This window comes from Seriola dumerili, unplaced genomic scaffold (genome assembly GCF_002260705.1).
Source record: "Seriola dumerili isolate Sdu_G_001 unplaced genomic scaffold, Sdu_1.0 BDQW01001690.1, whole genome shotgun sequence".
In the NCBI taxonomy this organism is placed as follows: Eukaryota; Metazoa; Chordata; class Actinopteri; order Carangiformes; family Carangidae; genus Seriola; species Seriola dumerili.
The window spans coordinates 557,082-575,016 of record NW_019175945.1 but is presented as its reverse complement, the minus strand read 5'-3'; the positions used below and the strand labels follow the sequence as shown (position 1 = coordinate 575,016).

Here is a 17,935-nt window from a genome sequence, read left to right as displayed (position 1 = left end):
AGCTAGCTACAGCTAATGTCTGTGGAGGCCATAGAATAATTCAGTTTAAAGAGACCTGAAGAAATTATATATATATATTAAACTGCTCTATTACGCTTCCTGTAAATCTCCCTACATGACCCCCAATTTCTCAAGTAAACGTCCTTGTAGCTGTTGAATTCCTCCAAAAGACAAACATTTTCTGCTGAGGTAAACAGACTGTTGGCTGCTGTTCCTCAGCCGGCCATTTTGTCTTATATTGAAAATGAATTTACCAAGAATTCATTGTACCGCAGTCTGGCTTAAGATAGTCAAGAACTAAACTGCTTTGTGCAACAGAGGAATTTAGACTCAGTCTATCTGAAGTCTGACTGTTTGTTCTAAGTCACAGTCACAGTCTGTCTTTGTGAAAGCAGAGCTACAGCCACACTGCTGAGGGGGCAAGTGCCACTCACATGCCGGTTAGCGCTACCGGCGGGGGAGATAGATAGTTAGTGGGCTGTGGGGCCGGGTTCCTGAGTGGCACTAATGCTGGGTTAGCTAGGCCACTTGCCAGCTTGAAGAAAACGCCCTCCTGCTGCAGAGCTGGGTCGGTGTTGCCTCTTCTTCAGGCACTGGTGAGTCAGACCACAGCTCAGACCTGGGATTTATTACAATAGCACCGACATCATCACCACCACACAAAATGGTTGTATCGAACATTTACACATCAAGCAGACACAGAGCATTATTAGCATACACTTGGGAGTTGTTTTTGAGACCAGCTGATGAATTTAAGTCCAATATTCACTCTCCTTTAAGCTCTGCTTTGATTTTCATCAACTCCAGAGAGAAATCTTTGGTTTATGAGTTTCTGCTGCTGCAGCTTGAAACAAGGTTGATGAGAGCAGAGTTTAATGAGACAGAAAACCAAAGCAAAGAGCTGAAAAAAGTCAGAGGTGCGCAGACCAGAGTTTGTGATAATATACGAGCAACACCCTTCACGTGACACAGAAACATTTGATTCATGCTAACATGCTCACAGTGTCAATGCTACTATTTTGATGTTAAGCAGATATATTTACACCAAGTTGATGGAAACATTGTTAGTTTGGCTCATAAATGAAATAATGGGTGGAATGGGAGTCCTTGGTGTCCACAGTAGCAGCAATGGTACATTCTTGAGGCTGTTTGAATCTTGAACATTAAACCTTTTTCACCCGTTGTTGTGACGTTACCGTTGTTTTAACTTTTTTGTTTTATGTGCATTTATTTTTGCCATTTTCTGTGTTTATGTATTCATTCGTATGCTGTGTCGAGTGCTGTGAAATGAAAGACTGCATCAGAGGGCAAGATTTTATTTTCACAAGATAGATATACAAAACAAAAGTGCTGCAAAGTCTAGTGAACTTTCGGTATAAATAAACCCTCCCTGTGTTAAAATGGACAGAGAACTGAAAAGATTATCCAGAGGGTGAAGCTGCTCTGTCATAGGTGGAAGTCTGGCTCCGGCCTGCCTGCCCCTTTACTCATGTCTACACTGAATGCGCAAAGAGGGAAGCATCAAAACCAGTCAAAGCACTTAACAGGCAACTCAACAGAGACCTATGACCTCAAAAAACAAAAGAAAAAAAGGTCCCCGTCTTTTGTTAACTCAAACATATTCTGATGCCTTTGTACATTTTATTCTTCAGTCTTTAAATCTGTCCTGCTCATGATGCAAAACATCTTCCAGCACATCTCCAGCGTTTTACCTGAAACCTAACAAATGAACATTCAAGCAAATGTGTGGTTTACAAGGCAAATTAGGAAGAGCAACTGATCCTTGTCAAATTAAGAAAAAAAAAAGATCCAGCGTGTGCATCCCTGTTCTGAGATGACGTCTTACTCCTCAAACAGTCCAGGATGAAACTGAGACAGGTGGGCATGATCGGGTTATTTTGAGACAGAGACGCTTCTAAAAATATCTGAATGAGGTTTCAATGTTGCTGGGGGAGAGTGTCAACACCTCAAATCAAACACCCAAAACCAAAAAGAGATGAGGCAACTTCACGCTACAGAGTTAAAGACATATCTCTAAACTACTGTCCTTCAGGCACTGGTGAGGGAAGCGCCTATGCAAGCACCTGCATCCCAAATAAGGCGTTCAAAGCAATAAAGTCTGAAGACAGGCATGAGAAATAATCACCAACATATCTGAATAATAACAAAAAAAAAAAAGAAAACAAACATAATCCATTTTGACATTGGTAAACAAAAGATGGGAGGACTGTCATTTGTTTTATACAATGTCTATAATGGTGTCGAGAAGCGGTTGATACTTGGGCAGATTTGAGGAAGGAAGGAGACGATGTCTTAGTGTTAGCAACATGCCACCAAGTTAAACTACAACTTTACTTTAAACTTACTTTAAAGTCAGAGGATATTTTTGTTCCATTAAATTTCTGTTTCCTTCCTCCCAACAGAATTGTCCATTGAAACAATTTCCCACAGACAGATCCCCAAAATACTTGAAAACAACATGTACACATATCTTTGACTCACCCTTCACCTTATGACAGGGACACCTCCGTTATAATTACTATAACTGCTCATTAAAACTCTTTACTTTCATCATTGTAAATCAAACAGTTTGTAAAATGTTTTTCTTTTTATACAAAGCATAAATGCAAAATGTGTGATTTGGGAAATGGAAGGGCGTAGACAGACGAGGAGGTGGTGGTGGAGAAAAAGGGATAAAAAGGGAGGAAAAAGGGAAAAGTGGAGGGTAAGATGAGATCCAATGGGGAATTAGAGGGGAAAACAGAAATAGGAGAAGAGACGGATCGAAACGGGAAGGTGAACCAGAGAGAGACTCATACCTCCTCAGGTGGTATTTCTAGCCGTTGTGTCTGTGTATTTATAGAGCAGGGGAGTGGTAATCAATAGCCTCATTAAGTCCTCCCGGTAGGAACAGTTCAACATAAACACACACACACACACACAGCTCCTGACGGCGTCATTAAGCACGTCTGCTTCCACGCAGCTGTGAGCCCCGTCACCGCTGCTGGAGGAGCCCTCAGTTCCGCAGAGCAGCCAAACTGGAGGGAGGGAAAATACGGGAGAGTTTAACCGTTGGAGCTTTTATGAAATGAGATAAAAGCCTTACAGGTGCAGTGCACTGAATTACATTCATAAATGTCAGTTTAACTCTTTATTTGAAGGGGAAATTGGTTGACGATATACATAGATATTATATGATTATATACACTGTGAGACAATATAAATACATCAACCGCCAGAGATGTTGCTATACTGTGAATAAGACAGATACATGTATATATATATACTGTATATATATATATACACATATACAGTATATACACATAGATACATAAACACAGTATACTGTACATACATACATGTGTACAAACACATACAAATATATAAACGTGAACATGTTTTGATGATTTTAATGATAAGCCAACAGGTTGCCATGTGAAAGCTGGTCCCCATGTCAGGTCCCACCTAGAAATAGAAATACCTAAAGATGTAACTTAATTAAAGATTAAAAAAATAAAATAATCATTTTCTTTATTAATGAATCTGTTGACGACATATTTGATAAATCTTGATATATAAAACTTAACTAAACCATAACATATTTAACATATTAACATAACGTATTAAAACATATTTAAGGGGCAACACGTCTATTGTCCTTTCTGTTCCTAGTTTCTCTATTTTTATTTTAAAGTTAGCTTTTTGTAAATATGACACTGCTGTAACTACTTCAAAAACCACTGTTCGTTTGACCCATATCTCTACAATGCAGCATCTTCCCTCTGTCTTTGAGCTTCTCTATTTGGGCTGAACACATCTTATGTTTCTTGATCACTCATGACTTTACAGACACAACACACAACAGTCATGTCCCGTGTGTGTGTATATTAGTGTGCTGTGCAATCTAATTTCCGGTTCTCATGCCCTCATCTAACTGAAAACATGTTCCACTTGTTATCCTGCTGACAGACCATGAAGAGTTTTACCAGGTGAAGAATGGGAAGATTTAGTGTCTTGTTAAAGGAAACATGATGTAGACACACACATTGCTTCTAACCCTTCCCTCAGTAGTTATGGGACGGCACATATTATCTTGCATCAAATACAGACACTGGTCCTTACCGTCGAGACAGCTGGTCCTCCTTCTCTTGGCGTGCGCTCTCTCCACCCAATGAGGTGGCTCCCGCTGGCAGCTGGTTGAGCTGGTCCATCACCTCCAGCCCACTCTCCTCTGCTATTTGGTGAATCAGGTCATCGACCTGGTCCTGAGGCGTGGTCAGTGTCATCGCCGAGCTCATGGAGTCCTCCATCACCTGGTGTAGAAAAGAGAGGGATGGATGGGAAGAAAAAAAGGAAACTCTTTGATTTGAGTTTTATGACTTTAATTCAGACATGACTTGTCAAGTCCTCCTCAATGCCACAACAGCATATCTAACCATACAGAGTTTTTTAAGCTCACTTAGCACTTCACCAAAACAGTGTATGAAAATACAGGTACTACAAGCACAAATGCACATTGTCTGCAGCCACTCACTGAGGTGTGGACGTCAAGGTTCTGTACTTGACTTTCAAACTTATCCATGACCGCAGAGACCTTCTGGAGGTCCATTGAGTTCAGAGCTTTGTCCAGGGCCTTGGTCACCTGGCCCATGCTTTTGGTCACCTAAAGGAAAAAATTAGATACATTTATTATACATTTGTCTCATTCTGGAAAGACAAAAAAAAAAAATCTCATCTTCAACCCCCCAACCTTATCAAAATAGCAGAAATAATGTGATGAAGTCATATGAAAAAACTCACTTTATAGACCTGCATTTTGAAGGAATAGTAAAGTTTAATCTAATGCAGAATATGTTAATGAGATGACGGAACACAGTAACTTACTGCCTTCATGGTGACAGCAGTCTGGACTTTAGAGGCCACCGCGTCCACTCGTGACGACATGCGCAGCCAATTAAGACCTTCATTTTTTTTCCGGATGGCATTCTCTGCATAAACTCTGGCACATTCCACGTTTTTCTGTTGCAAAGCCTGATGACAGAGACAAAGACATAAGCTGCATGTGCAATTCGCCTTTTGTATGTAACACTGTATAGAAGACCTTTTTATAAATGAAGTCGGCAAAGGCACTGAACTGAATGTCAGTGTTGTAGACTGTACTGGCTGATAACATGAGGCCAGCCATCTTGTTTGTTTTAGCCATGACTAATATTTTTATTGTTTATTTTCTGCTTTTCTTTTCCAGTAATTTAATTGTGTATACAACATCTTGAAAAGTGTGGCTCATATGAAGTTGGTAATAATAGGTAATAGTAATAATAAGAAAATTGCAACAATAGCTCCTTATTTAAAAGCATGTGACCTGTTGAACTGTATATGACAAGTGAAGACTATCGTGACTCAGCAGGAAAATATCTCTGGTCAGTGAGAGAGGCCAATGAGGACCAGAGAGCTTTTGTACTCAATGCCATAAAAGAGGGAATATAGAGCAGCAGGTAATTACATATTTCAGGGAAATCTTTGAAATGTGGATATAAGTATTAAACTTGGCACAAATCCTCCTTGGGTGTTACTGTTTTTGATAGAACACGTTAGCCACTCGAAAATTCAAGATGGCAGCCATTTCCAAGATGGCCAACATTTCTGGCAAGGAAATGTCTGTTTTTGCAATAAGCTCACTGTCACACTCCCAGCAAACTAGTTAGCTTATATCAGCTCCAGCGCACATTGAGATGACTAAAGTTGCAGCTTTAAGGTAAAGTGATTAAAGCATTTGCCTTTGAAATGTCAAAGGTAGTTATTCAGTTGATGATTGACAGGGTTTGTTTGCTAACTTGGGAGCTTGCTCGCTAATTAGCCTAGGGTGCTAATGTAGGTGAATGTCTAAAGCCCTTACAGTATAGTGTAGTATGAGTATGTATGTGAAGTAACAGTTTTGTAATCAGTCAGACACTTAATGGGGGATACTTGATGGATTGATTCAGAGCAGCTATGGCTTTGGTACAGAAGCTATTCCTCAGTCTGGAGGTGCAGGTGTGGTTGCCTTTATAACGCCTGCCAGTTGGAAGAAGTTCGAACAGATGAGTCCTTACAGATGCTGGCAGCTTTTCTGGGGCAGTGTGAACTGTAAATATCCTCCAGGGCTGCGAGCTGTATCCCAGGCATCTTCTGTGGGACCTGCTGAAGAGTTGTCCTATCAGCTGCTGATAGGACACCACACAGTGACGCAGTGCATGTTAGGATCCTCTCTGTGGAGCAGCGGTTGAGGGTCACCAGCTGCCGACTGTACGCCGCCCAGCTTTCTTCAGCGTCCTCAGGAATAACAGCTGTTGCTGTGTTTGTTTGTTTTTTATATCAGTGCAGTCATGTCAGTGGACCATGTGGGCTCCTGTGAGATTGGAACGCCCAAAAACATGAAGCTCGACACACCCAGCTCTGAACAAACTGTCCCTGAGCACCAGCTCACCAGTAGGCTCTGTACGCTGAGTCATCGTTGTTGGAGATCAGCCCAATCACTGTTGTGTCATCTGCAAACTTTACAGTGGTGTTTGTGGTGAAAGCAGGAACACAGTCATGTGAGGAGCAGAGAATGGGGCTTTGTACACTTCTGGTGTGCCAGTACTCAGAGTTATAAGGGAGGACAGGTGGGGGCCCAGTCTCACCGCCTGAGGATGCTCTGACAGGAAGTTCAGGATCCAGTTACATAATAATGAGCCGAGGCTGATCTGGTGTAGTTTGGAGGTTAGGTCGCTGTGGATGAATTCAGAGTATTCAAAGCAGAGCTGTAGTCTGTGAATGGTGCCCTGTTTTTCCAGGTGAGTCAGGACAGTGTGAAGAGCCAGAGAAATGGATCTGTTAGTTCTATATGCAAACTGGTGTAAGTCCAGAGAGGCAGGGACAGTGGCCCTGATGTAGGAGAGGACCAGACCTTGAAAGCAGTTCATTATTGTTGATGTGAGGACAACTGGATGATAACTGTTTTTCTGACATTTGTTTTATTTGGCACTAGCACTATGATGACTGACCTAAGGCCAGTTAATTTCCTGCCCTGCACATTGCATAACTACCCATCCTGGAACATCAGTACATCCTGTGTGCTCAGTGTGAGAACCTATGGTTGGGATTCTTGCGTTTGTCACATTATTACCACTTTCAAAGCGAGTGTGACATCACTGTGGGGGCAGACAGGCTCCTGTAGTCAGTGGTAGTCCTGACGTCTTGCCAAATGCTCCTAGTGTCAGTGCTGTTGAAGTGGTCTCCTGTACGTTGTCTGCAGATGTCTTGAGCATTTTTTAAGCCTTTTTTCAGGTTTGACTTGGCGACACTTTAAACTGGTGTCACTGGATTTTACCTCATGGTTCATCCATGGTTTCAAGTTTAGAAACATCTTTTTTCCTTGTCCACTGTGACGTTTTCCATGCAGCTGTTGATGTAGAAAAGCACAGTGGCTGTCTATTTCTCTAGGTTCACCTCTGTGTCATGGGAAGCCTGTTGTGCATACAGGTCCCAGTGGGGACGATCAAAGCAGTTCCATGAGAGAAATGATCTCTTCTGTAATCTCTAAACCAAACATTCATTTAAAAAAGAACAGAGATGCCCAATAACCATATAGCAGAAATATTTATCTCTAAAAACAATTAGCCATTAAGAAAATAGTGACACATCAATTTCCCAGAACAAGCGAGGCACAATTTGTTCAATGTTTAAGTTGTATTGCCCCCTGCTGACTGAGGTGTGCCAGTAAAAGGTGCACAGATAATCTACTGATTACAAAGTTCCAATTATGGAGCCCCAAAACTGACAAAAGGCAGTAAAACTAACTGAATATATCAATAAATATTACTGTTTGTTACCTGTTAAAAATGCAACTACCAGTTGTGTTTTTTATATATATATATATATATATTATCATATAATCAGTTGTTTAAAAATCTATCAGTGATAAATTAATTCACAGTGATGCATAAAAAACTCACATACGTTTTGTAGGTGCATTCCTTTTGTGCAGATATTGGGATACAGTGTGTATATATATGTGTGGAAGCTACAGTAAGATATATTACTGATCCTTTCATTCTTTTTGTTTTTTTTTTACATTTATTTCAAATAAGTTGCTGAAATACTTTCAAATGTTTTTCATTTTACAATTTCATCTATCTTTCATTAGTTTCATCAACTGACTGGAAATACAAGGAAAAGTAGAGAGCTTTATATTTCCTTTTACACTCCATTTTAATTATCTAACTGCATTATCTATTCATGCATTTAGTTTTAATCCCTATATTTAGTATTTAGTCGAATAAGTAGTATTTTTACTTGTAGTATTTATTACTGTCTTTTGCCAGTTTGGGGCTCTGTAGATAATAAAAAAGAGATATAGACACGACACGAACAGCCACACCCAAACATAATCATCACCCTCTCCAGGCCAACTGCAAACTGCAGAAAAGATGGCAGAGAGATTCCAAGTGTAGATGATACCAATCTGGATGTTTGACATTGTTCACTTGCGCTAAAGACAGAGCAGTTACTGAAACTGAAAATTGCTGGGAGTCTAACTGCTGGTTGGACTCCACCCAATCCCTGTTGCTTACAATTCACTTTTTCCCTCTGCTCATTTTCTTTTTTTATCCACTGTCCACATCCCCCTTATTTATATAATTGCACTTACTGTGACTTGGCCTTTTTTTTGTAAGATTACTGTTTTGGCATTTTGCCTTTAATAGAGAGTAGAGATGCACAGTAGAGATGCAGATGGAAACACATGAAGGGAGAGAGAGACTGCACATGGAATAAAGACGGAATTGAGCACTGCAATCACAGTACATGGTATACATCTTAACCATTCAGCCAACACAACGCCCCAGTGGCTTGGTTTTAGGCTTGGGCCAGTTTACTTACCTTCTTGACCTTGGCCTGCTCCTTTTCAGACTCCTTCTCTGCCTTCTTGGCCAGTCTCTCAAGTTGCTTGGAAGTAAACTGGAAACCAAAAAGAGAAGGATGTATATAAAATCAATAAATAATTCAATTTTACAAGTTTTATCAAACTGATATGGATTAAACCTTTTCACATACCTTTAGCTGGAAGAGTGTTTCTGTGGAGCAACAGTGAGAGACAGAGTTAGAAATATGGAGAGTATATATTGTACACTGTCAATGAACTGTCTGTTACATAGCTATATACCAACTCTACATTATATATACAGTGTCTGTTGAAACTGGCATTTGATTCTCTGAAACTGCTGGCAAACTGATAAGAAAAATGATTGTCTGTCTTTTCTTTGCTTGAACATGAGCAAAACAGAGTGAAAAAGTAAGGAAATGTGTAGAGGGACCCTTAACTTCTGACCTACGCTAAAAATATGTTGATTATAACATAACCTAAATATTCATCTTTTTTTTATGTCTCTGCTGAACCCTGACATTGGCAGTTCCCACTTGGAAATGTCTAACGTAGGCCTTAATGGCAATGTACGCATTATATTTCATGTCAGATTATGTGTCAATGGGACTACTGTCTCAGGGGACCACTTATGATTTTGTGGGAGCATCAGACAGCTGCTCCAAAAATTAGTATTATCCAAAAACTAAAAATATAAACAAATACACAAACTGAAACAGTAGAAATTATTGAACTGTACAATTATTAAGGGGGAAATGCTTTCAGACACAAACCATTACATCAACAAAATATAAAACAACCAGTACAGTACAATTGAACAAAAAAGTCTGCTCTCTGGGAGGACTGTTACAGTTACCCAGTGATGGGAAAGCGTTAAAACACTTTTCACTGCAGATGTTTACCATATATTTTTTAAATAGGTATTTTAAAATGTCACTAAAACTATCATCCATCATAGGTGCTATAAGGTACTCTATCAATCAGTCAGAAGTCTTCGTGGTTTTGTTCGTGTAAATCTAAGGAAGTGTCTAGATGTGTCTACGTTTGTCGAGACTACACAAAACAGATTTTGAGTGTGACATTCCTCACATAGCAGTCAAGTGCTAAGAAAAGATTCAGTGGCAGGCAGCGTTAAGGCAAAATGTTCAATGAAACCGAAGGTCAAATTAATTGTCAATCTGGAAACGAACGACCTGAGAATCAGAACAGGTTTGACAGCTAATCTAGCTAACCACCCACCTAAGCTAACAAGCTAATGTTGGCTATCTGTCTTTAGATTGATGGTATAAGCAAAACAAAGTCTATCAACATGACCATTCAGCTATTAAAACACGACATACCATCCATGTCAAGACGAATGTGATTTCAGATGATCACGGGAAAATGAATTCTCAGCCCCGCAACAGGCTAGTCTTTATTTGTTTTGATTTAACCGTGTATCTGACACCAGACTTCCTGGTTTAAGAATAGTCACGTGACCAGAAATAGTTTTCTTCTTCGTCTCTTGTTCGTTTGTTGAATCCTGCTCAGGTGCAATCCTGCCACCTACTGTCACATTAGTGTTCTAAAACCATGACTTATTAATGCCAGGTAAGAAAAGTTTATCCTTCTCAGCACTAGCAATCAACCGCCAAACGCGTAGTCGCTATTGTTATTAGCTAGGTGCCCCCCCCCCCCCTCCCGTAATATGAATTATATTTATAACGTCCTTGTTTCATCTATAGACAGGGCTCGTTTTCAATAAATGTTCAAGTAGTTCACACAAACAGCGTCTTTTCTTTCATAGAGGCGGGAAAAAATAAATTGACGTTTGTCTTATTTTAGCTGCTGGATATTGCAAAGTCGAATTGCAGCACTGGGACTTTTAACTACATGTATCACTCCGCTTTACAGGTGTTCTATTAACAGTTAATTAGCGTTATATTAACGGTCCTTATCTACCTTAGATTGTAACAACTTTGCAAAGATGAATATATTTCCAGAAATAACATTTGAATTTGGTTTGCGACCTCGCACTTACGACCAAATATCAGCCGTGCTGATATTCGTCACTACAAAATCACTCCCTGTCCTTTGATATTGCTTAAATACACGTATTTTCTTTTGAAAGTGGCCCTAGATTACAGGCAGCTGTGTTTACTCAGTGCAAGGGCCAGGAACGTGAGCCCGGTCAGTTAAGCTGTCTCTGTTTTTCAGGAAGCAAGTCACAGATGTCTTTATTTAATAAGATGTTCAGTGGAGGGGAAAAGGTGACAAAGAAGCCCTCTGAAGAAGGAGAGGTTGAGAAACTTCTACAGGGAGAGGAGCTGCTGATGGAAAAGAAAGAACATTTGAAGAAAAAGATTGACAGAGAACTTCTGTATGCCAAGAAGAACAGTAGAAAAAACAGAAGAGGTGAGGTATCTTTGAAGGAAGTTGATATACACTATTGTGTGTGTAACTCCGTAGTAAACATACAAGCAGCTAGATCAGGTAGTGTTAGGTGGCTGCCTAGCTAAACTAACCTAAGCTAGCACTAATGCTAGCAGTTCCAAGAGTAATATACAGACCATTTTTGGCTAGCTCAGACTTATTAGTAATTAATATTAGTGATGTCAGTTACAAGTAAATTAACATGGATTGGTGACAGCTGTGAAACGTTGTCAGTCAGTGTAGCCTGCACAAAGACAGATAAATTTATAATGATTATGAAAAAATGGAACAGGGATTTAAAAAAACATGAGAGCTCCTCTTTTGGTGTTTGTGGAAAAGGCCAAAGATCAGATGTTAAATTCTTGTTAAAGTCTGTTTGCCAATAGACCGTTTTCCCTGCAGAAATGTGGAAAAGCAGAGGTGTGGGTATATCACTATATCATAATATCAATATGAAATATATCATGATATAGTACTTTTCCTGAAAACTTAAGTTTTTATGGCTAAAACTACTAAACAGTGTCTGCTTTAGGCAAATCCCGCAAATCAATGGCTGACAAACCACAGCAGCAGGATCAGACCATTGTCACACACACTTATTTTCCCACATTGAATATATCAGTATAACCAAAACATTGTAAACCAGGACTTTAGTTTAATCTTTGTCTGTTTTTGTATTGTTGTCTGGATGTGTTATATTATGGGATATAGTTTTATGTTGTTTTTTACAATGGTTTCAGTTTTTAGGACGTGTATATCCTGTATTTTGGTAACCTGTGTTGATTGATTAGGATGTGAGCACTGTAATTTCCATGTTTTTACAAATGAATAAATCGAACTTTGGAGCCTTTGAAATCAGGAGACTTAATCACATTGTTGAAATACACAGAGATACAGTATTAAAGGGAAACATAGGATAGTAAAAGTATTACTGCAAAATGTTAAAATTCATATTGGTATTACACACACTGGTATTGTCCATGAGGGCTAACTAGAGTGGCTTACAGGGACTCTTAATAAACTGTGCCACCATTAGTGTATTTTCACTTATTCCTAATGGAAAACTAAATTGCAATAAAAAATACTGCTGCCCATAAGATAACATTGTTCAACAGCTATCTGTGTGATCACTGTTACACTGCTGTTTTGTTTGAAAATCCCCATGATTCTCAGGCACACTCCTGCTCATATACTGTATTTCCCCTGCTCTCCTCACAGTGGCTCTGCAGGCGCTGAGAAGAAAGAAGTGGTACGAGAAACATCTTAAGTACATTGATTGTGCTGTTAAGGCCATGAGGTCCACCCATGAACACATGTAAGGAGAAAGACATCAGCACAGGAGCTCATTTGCATTATGACACATGAATATCTGTACGAATTTGAGAAAATATAAACAGGAAGTCAAACCAAATGTCAGCAATTACAAATAATATTTAGGACTCAAGTCATATTGTTGCATTGATGCTTAGTAAATATACAGTATGTGGATGTCATTTATTTACATGATGCCATGTTTGTGTATACAGTATCCTAATAGTTTACCTTAGACAGGAACTCTTTGTTGGTGGTTTCAGAGATATTGTCAGCAAGGTGAACGACCTGATCAGAGACATCACAGAAGAGCAGGATGTGACTCAGCATATATCAGACACTCTCCACACATCTGTGAGCTTTGGAGTGGAATTTGATGAGGTACAGTGAAACTAATTCCTGTAAGGGATTTTATTTTTATTAGCCTCTTGGGTTTTTATACATAGACTTTGTTTATCTGCACTGAATAGATTTTTTGATATTTGTTTTTACTTTTTTATGCCTCCACACCGGCAAGCCAGAGGCATATTGTTTTCTGGTTGTCGTCCATCCCTTTCTTGTGGACACAATATCTGAGTAACACCGGATGGAACTTCTTCAAATTTGGCATAAAACTTTCACTAGGGCTCAAGGATGAACTGATGTGATTTTGGGGTTCAAGATCAAAGGTCAAGGTCACAGTGACCTCACAAAACATGGTTTTGGCCTTGTGAACACAATATCTTTGTAACGCCTTGAGAGAATTTCTTAAAATTTGGTAAAAACATTCACTAGGACTCAAGGACAAACTGATTAGAATTTGGTGGCTAAAGGTCAAAGGTCAAGGTCACGGTGACCTCACAAAACATGGTTTTGGGCCTTGTGAATGCGATATCTCAAGAACTCCTCAAGAGAATCCCTTCATATTTGGCACAAACATTCACTTGGATGAACTGATTAGACTTTGGTGTTCAAAAGTCAAAGGTCAAGGTCATGGGGACCTAGCAAAATTCTTTTTAGCCATAACTCAAGACTTCACACAGCAATTTTGACAAAATTTCACACAAATGTTATATGATTATATGATTCTGGATAAAAAGGGATGTAATCTGAAACTAGTCTGAAAGGCAGAGACAGATAAGATCAAATTCAATTTTTTTTAAATATTTGAGTGTGATTCTGAGCAATATCGTTTGCATGTCAATATCAAAAGAGTTCTTTATATTGTAAGTTTGATTTTAATCATTTCAACCATATATTGCCTGTGTAGTTAGCTTAGGGTGATATAGTGTTACAGCAAGACCCACAGAAGTATTTGTGGTAATTCTGCTAAGATCTATAATGCCAGTTGGTGTGTGTGTGTGTGTGTGTGTGTGTGTGTGTGTGTGTGTGTGTCAGGACGAGCTGCTGGCAGAGCTGGAGAGGCTGGAGGAGAATCTGGATGCAAGCATGTTTGAGAAGGACAGAGTGGAGGAGAGAGTCCCTTCTCCCCAAGTGTTATCCACTACATCACCTTCCCATCCTGGTAAGAACCGTCTAAAGAGCAGGTACCAACACAAGTTGATTACTGTAGAATTAATAAAGCAGAGGACTATCACGTCATAGATCCCGCATCGAGTCATTTTGAGCCAGCTGCAGCAGATGACAAGTACATGTTTAGTAGCACTAATGTGGCAGTGGACAACTTCATGTTCACTAAGAGCATGACACAAGACAAGGTGCAGTTGGTGGCAGTATAAGCCAATTCATGCAAACTGCTCACAGTTTTTTTGTTTTTTTTCTCTCCCAAAGCCAAGATGGAGGAAGATGAGGTTGAGGATGATTTAGAGTCTCTGCGACGTTGGGCTAATGAACCTTCATAAACACACTAACAGCTACAACACACATTTAAAAGAGAAGAGGAAATTGCAGGATGGAATAAACAGGCAGGAATAATACTTTATCGTTCATGAGTGTTTTATATTTGTATGGACATCTAACTGCCTTTTTTATAGTGAAAAAGAGCGTATCAGTTAATGTAATACAGTATATTTTGTGAATTTCATGAAGGCTAAATTTTCAAATATTCATCTGTAGCTTCTGTATGTAGCTACTCATGCCTGATTCAAAAGCCATCTCCCCATATTATTATTTGATGTACTACTAAAAACTGGTCTTCTGTTATATATGTTCTTTGATGTAGCTGAGATGTTCTCTTAAAGGTCTTTAAACACGGTGTTGACCTTCATCTTGTTTATAGAGTTTTTGTTTCAAATTGTTTAATGTTACAAATATAAACCATTATATAACACCTTACCAGCAGGAGACAATGATTCTTACACAAAAGATTTAAAGTTAATCCACAAAATGAGCATTCTCATATAGTGCCCATAGCACAAAGTTCATGTACTCAATAGTAAAACTCTTTGACCTGTCCAGATCATTTTAGGGCATAACAAAATTAATGAAATGACACCCTTATAATATACAGTTTTAATGCTTATACGGTGTGATTGGTAATATTCTTCTTTGGTATGCTGTTACCTTGACAAAGGTTATACTACAATCTATAAGATCAGTCAGACTGAGTAGAGAAAACACACTGTGACTCCAATTCAAATTTTACCTTTCGTAAGGTAAGGTGTCCTCCTGAAATAAGCTTTTTCTGCCTTGTCTTTGGGAAAATGTATTTTTGCAAACTGCGCCTACACTTAATTCAGTCATTCCCAAATCTGGTGTGCTGCATCAATCATGGTTGATATTATTAAATGAGTATAGCTTTTCAACTATAGACAAATCAGGTGTAGCATGTAACTTGTAAACGCAAGTCGAATCTTGAGAAAGTTGGTTATTTGATCATCTTATTTCGGCATATTTAAGGAAATTACACACTTAGGTAAAACTATTATATTAAAGATTCTCATAACTCTACAGTTGACCCAACAAATATAAGTGTATTTCTCTGATACATGTAGAAAATAACAGTATCTATCAAGGGTGTATGTTTGTATTTCTTTATGTATAAAATTATGAAACCACATCAAATAAAAACCACATCCTTACTCAAGGAGCAAGAAGCAATCATCAGGGTAAAACTGTGGTCTTCACATGGATAAAAAATCAAATCAGTTTGCAGCTGATATTGTGGATTACCCCAACAATTAAATGATCATTATAAACTGGAACGGTTCATTTATATTAATTCCCACAAACACTGAAATCAATAGTAATGACAGTTTCTCAGTGGGTTCTAATATAATAATCATGTGGTTGCCCCTTTGCTGCCATCTCATACTAACATATACCATGGATTTATATTTTGTTTTCATAATTAAACAAGAGCTTATGCCAGTTATCCCTATTCACCCTTTGAATCCAGTATCTCTTACTACTGCTGTGAGCAATTGCACAGGATTAGTGTCTGTCACCCAGACAGAGCAAGTGACGGAGACAGAGGGGGAGGTGGCAAAGACAGGGAGAGGAAAACTGGCAAAAGCAGTAGCCTCAGTCACAGGCTCTACAATGCACACTCTAAATGTGCTATAGCATAGACTGACAAAAACAACTATGTATGTGCACCATGTACATGGAGATGTACAGAGTTTACCACAGCTGACTGAAGCCTAATGGGGTCTGGAGCAAGCCAGAAGGAAGATTCAGGTAGGGAGGATCTACGTCAAATGATCTTTTTCAGACACAAAATTAAACAGTAAACAATGCCGCAATACCAGTGACATTATTAACTAGCAGTTAAACTTGTGACTTCAACAGTTTAGATTTAAGAATTGGTGTTTCATGAGCAGATAATGAATTTTACCTTAATTCTTCACAAATTTCTGTTGGTGTTTGTCCTTAAGTGCAGAGGAGATAGATCTGTACATGGACTCTAGATGGGAATATTATAGTTTACACTGGCCCAGCACCCTGATGCAATTTGAAGTGTATTTCTGTTCAGTATTATAGAGTAATACTTTCATTAATAAGGCATAAACTATCCCAAATTCAGAGGTCATTTGACAAATTTGTTGTCAGTTGTTAAATACGATGTGTTCTCTGTCTTCATTATAATAACATTAATGTTGATCAGTGTTGGTGTAAACCATGCCAAAAAACAGCTACAAAAATAATAAGTACTCTTAGCCTTCCTTTTGATGATGTTAGTTTGCACTATGCCTCAGCTCTCATCTACCAAGATACAGTTGTGTTCAGCAGCTGAATATATTAATAAAATATTTCTTCATTAGTCCCACAGTGGGGAAATTTGCAGTATTACAGCAGCAAAGTGGACAGTACAAAGAAAGAAAAACTGCAAAATGACAATATTAAGTACGTATAAAAGAATAAATAATATAATTAGATATTAAAATATAACAAAAAAACAAGATATGTAAGTGCTGCTGATCTTTGTTAATAATAATTATTGCTCCTCTGTGGAGTACTAATATGATGTAGACACAGCCTTAACGCTCTTAAGAAATTAGCATAATCCAATTTAAAAGGTGCTGTTGCTCTTCATAACAAACACAAACACTATGACCACACACCCAAGCACACACACTATTGTCTTACTATATTCCTGGAGACCTGTCATTAGCATAATGCATTTTCTAGCCCCCTTACCCTAACCTTAACCATCACAACTGAACGCCTAAACCCTAGCCCCAACCCGAACCTTCACCTAACTCCCCCCCTAACCCTAAGAACCAAGTCATAACCCTCAAACAACAATTCAGACTTGTGAGGTCTAGCATTTTGGTCCCCACAAAGCTGTTGGACCCCACAACTATTGTGGGATCCTGGTTTTCGCACCCCACGAATATAGTAGAACAAGCCCACACACAGACACAGACACACACAAATACGCACCTCACTTGACCTGCAGTTCACTCCCAGGCCACTGACAGTCCAGTGTTTACTCTTGAATCTGTGAGGTCTAAATATAGTGAACAGGAATTAAAATAGAGGCTGGAGAAGCTGGGTGTGGGTAAACAACACCTTTCATAACTTTACTGGGGTTGTGACCTTTTACTGTGAATGGTTCCTAAAACAAAGCAGTTGTGTTAGTGGGTTCTTAGCTGTACAAATGTGGACTAAGGATACATACGTATGTGGGGAGGCAGCCTTTTGGACCCCACTGTGCTGTATATCTGACTAATATCTGTTGTGAGTCAGTGTGCATTTGTGATACTTCAGAGATATTTTCTCCCTCTCAGTTACAGAGACCCCACCCCCATCACAGTGTAGCCCTGAAACAGATTCAGCTGAGTTCTCTCCACGTCTACCTGTCATCCTCATCACAGCTCCGTCACGAGAAGACCTCCACGGCACGCAAACCACCATCACTATAGCTGA

At 39.1% G+C, this 17,935-nt stretch overlaps 2 protein-coding genes across 2 annotated transcripts; one reads left to right on the top strand and one right to left on the bottom strand.

Annotated features, from left to right (window-relative positions):
- Window positions 1-1,300: 1,300 nt before the first annotated feature.
- chmp1a (charged multivesicular body protein 1A) lies at window positions 1,301-10,355 on the bottom strand. The gene is made up of 7 exons (XM_022768527.1): window positions 10,243-10,355; window positions 9,076-9,095; window positions 8,902-8,979; window positions 4,885-5,031; window positions 4,535-4,663; window positions 4,123-4,313; window positions 1,301-3,038 (listed from the first exon to the last, which is right to left on the bottom strand). The coding sequence occupies exons 1-7, from the start codon at window positions 10,247-10,249 to the stop codon at window positions 3,017-3,019; spliced, it is 594 nt and encodes a 197-aa protein (XP_022624248.1). The 5' UTR covers window positions 10,250-10,355; the 3' UTR covers window positions 1,301-3,016.
- A 757-nt stretch (window positions 10,356-11,112) lies between these two features.
- LOC111238849 (charged multivesicular body protein 4c-like) lies at window positions 11,113-14,343 on the top strand. Its single transcript, XM_022768556.1, has 5 exons — window positions 11,113-11,296; window positions 12,533-12,629; window positions 12,889-13,006; window positions 14,003-14,129; window positions 14,237-14,343. The coding sequence occupies exons 1-5, from the start codon at window positions 11,113-11,115 to the stop codon at window positions 14,341-14,343; spliced, it is 633 nt and encodes a 210-aa protein (XP_022624277.1).
- Window positions 14,344-17,935: the final 3,592 nt, after the last annotated feature.

Bases quoted from the DNA above. Each gene is read 5' to 3' on its own strand.
- LOC111238849 (XM_022768556.1), top strand. From the start codon at position 11,113: ATGTCTTTATTTAATAAGATGTTCAGTGGAGGGGAAAAGGTGACAAAG. The intron at 12,630-12,888 runs GTAAGGAGAAAG...TGGTGGTTTCAG, and splicing joins AGGTCCACCCATGAACACAT to AGATATTGTCAGCAAGGTGA. The intron at 13,007-14,002 runs GTACAGTGAAAC...TGTGTGTGTCAG, and splicing joins TTGGAGTGGAATTTGATGAG to GACGAGCTGCTGGCAGAGCT.
- chmp1a (XM_022768527.1), bottom strand. The intron at 8,980-9,075 runs GTATGTGAAAAG...TTTGGTTTCCAG, and splicing joins AAACACTCTTCCAGCTAAAG to TTTACTTCCAAGCAACTTGA. The intron at 4,664-4,884 runs GTAAGTTACTGT...TTTTTCCTTTAG, and splicing joins CTGCTGTCACCATGAAGGCA to GTGACCAAAAGCATGGGCCA.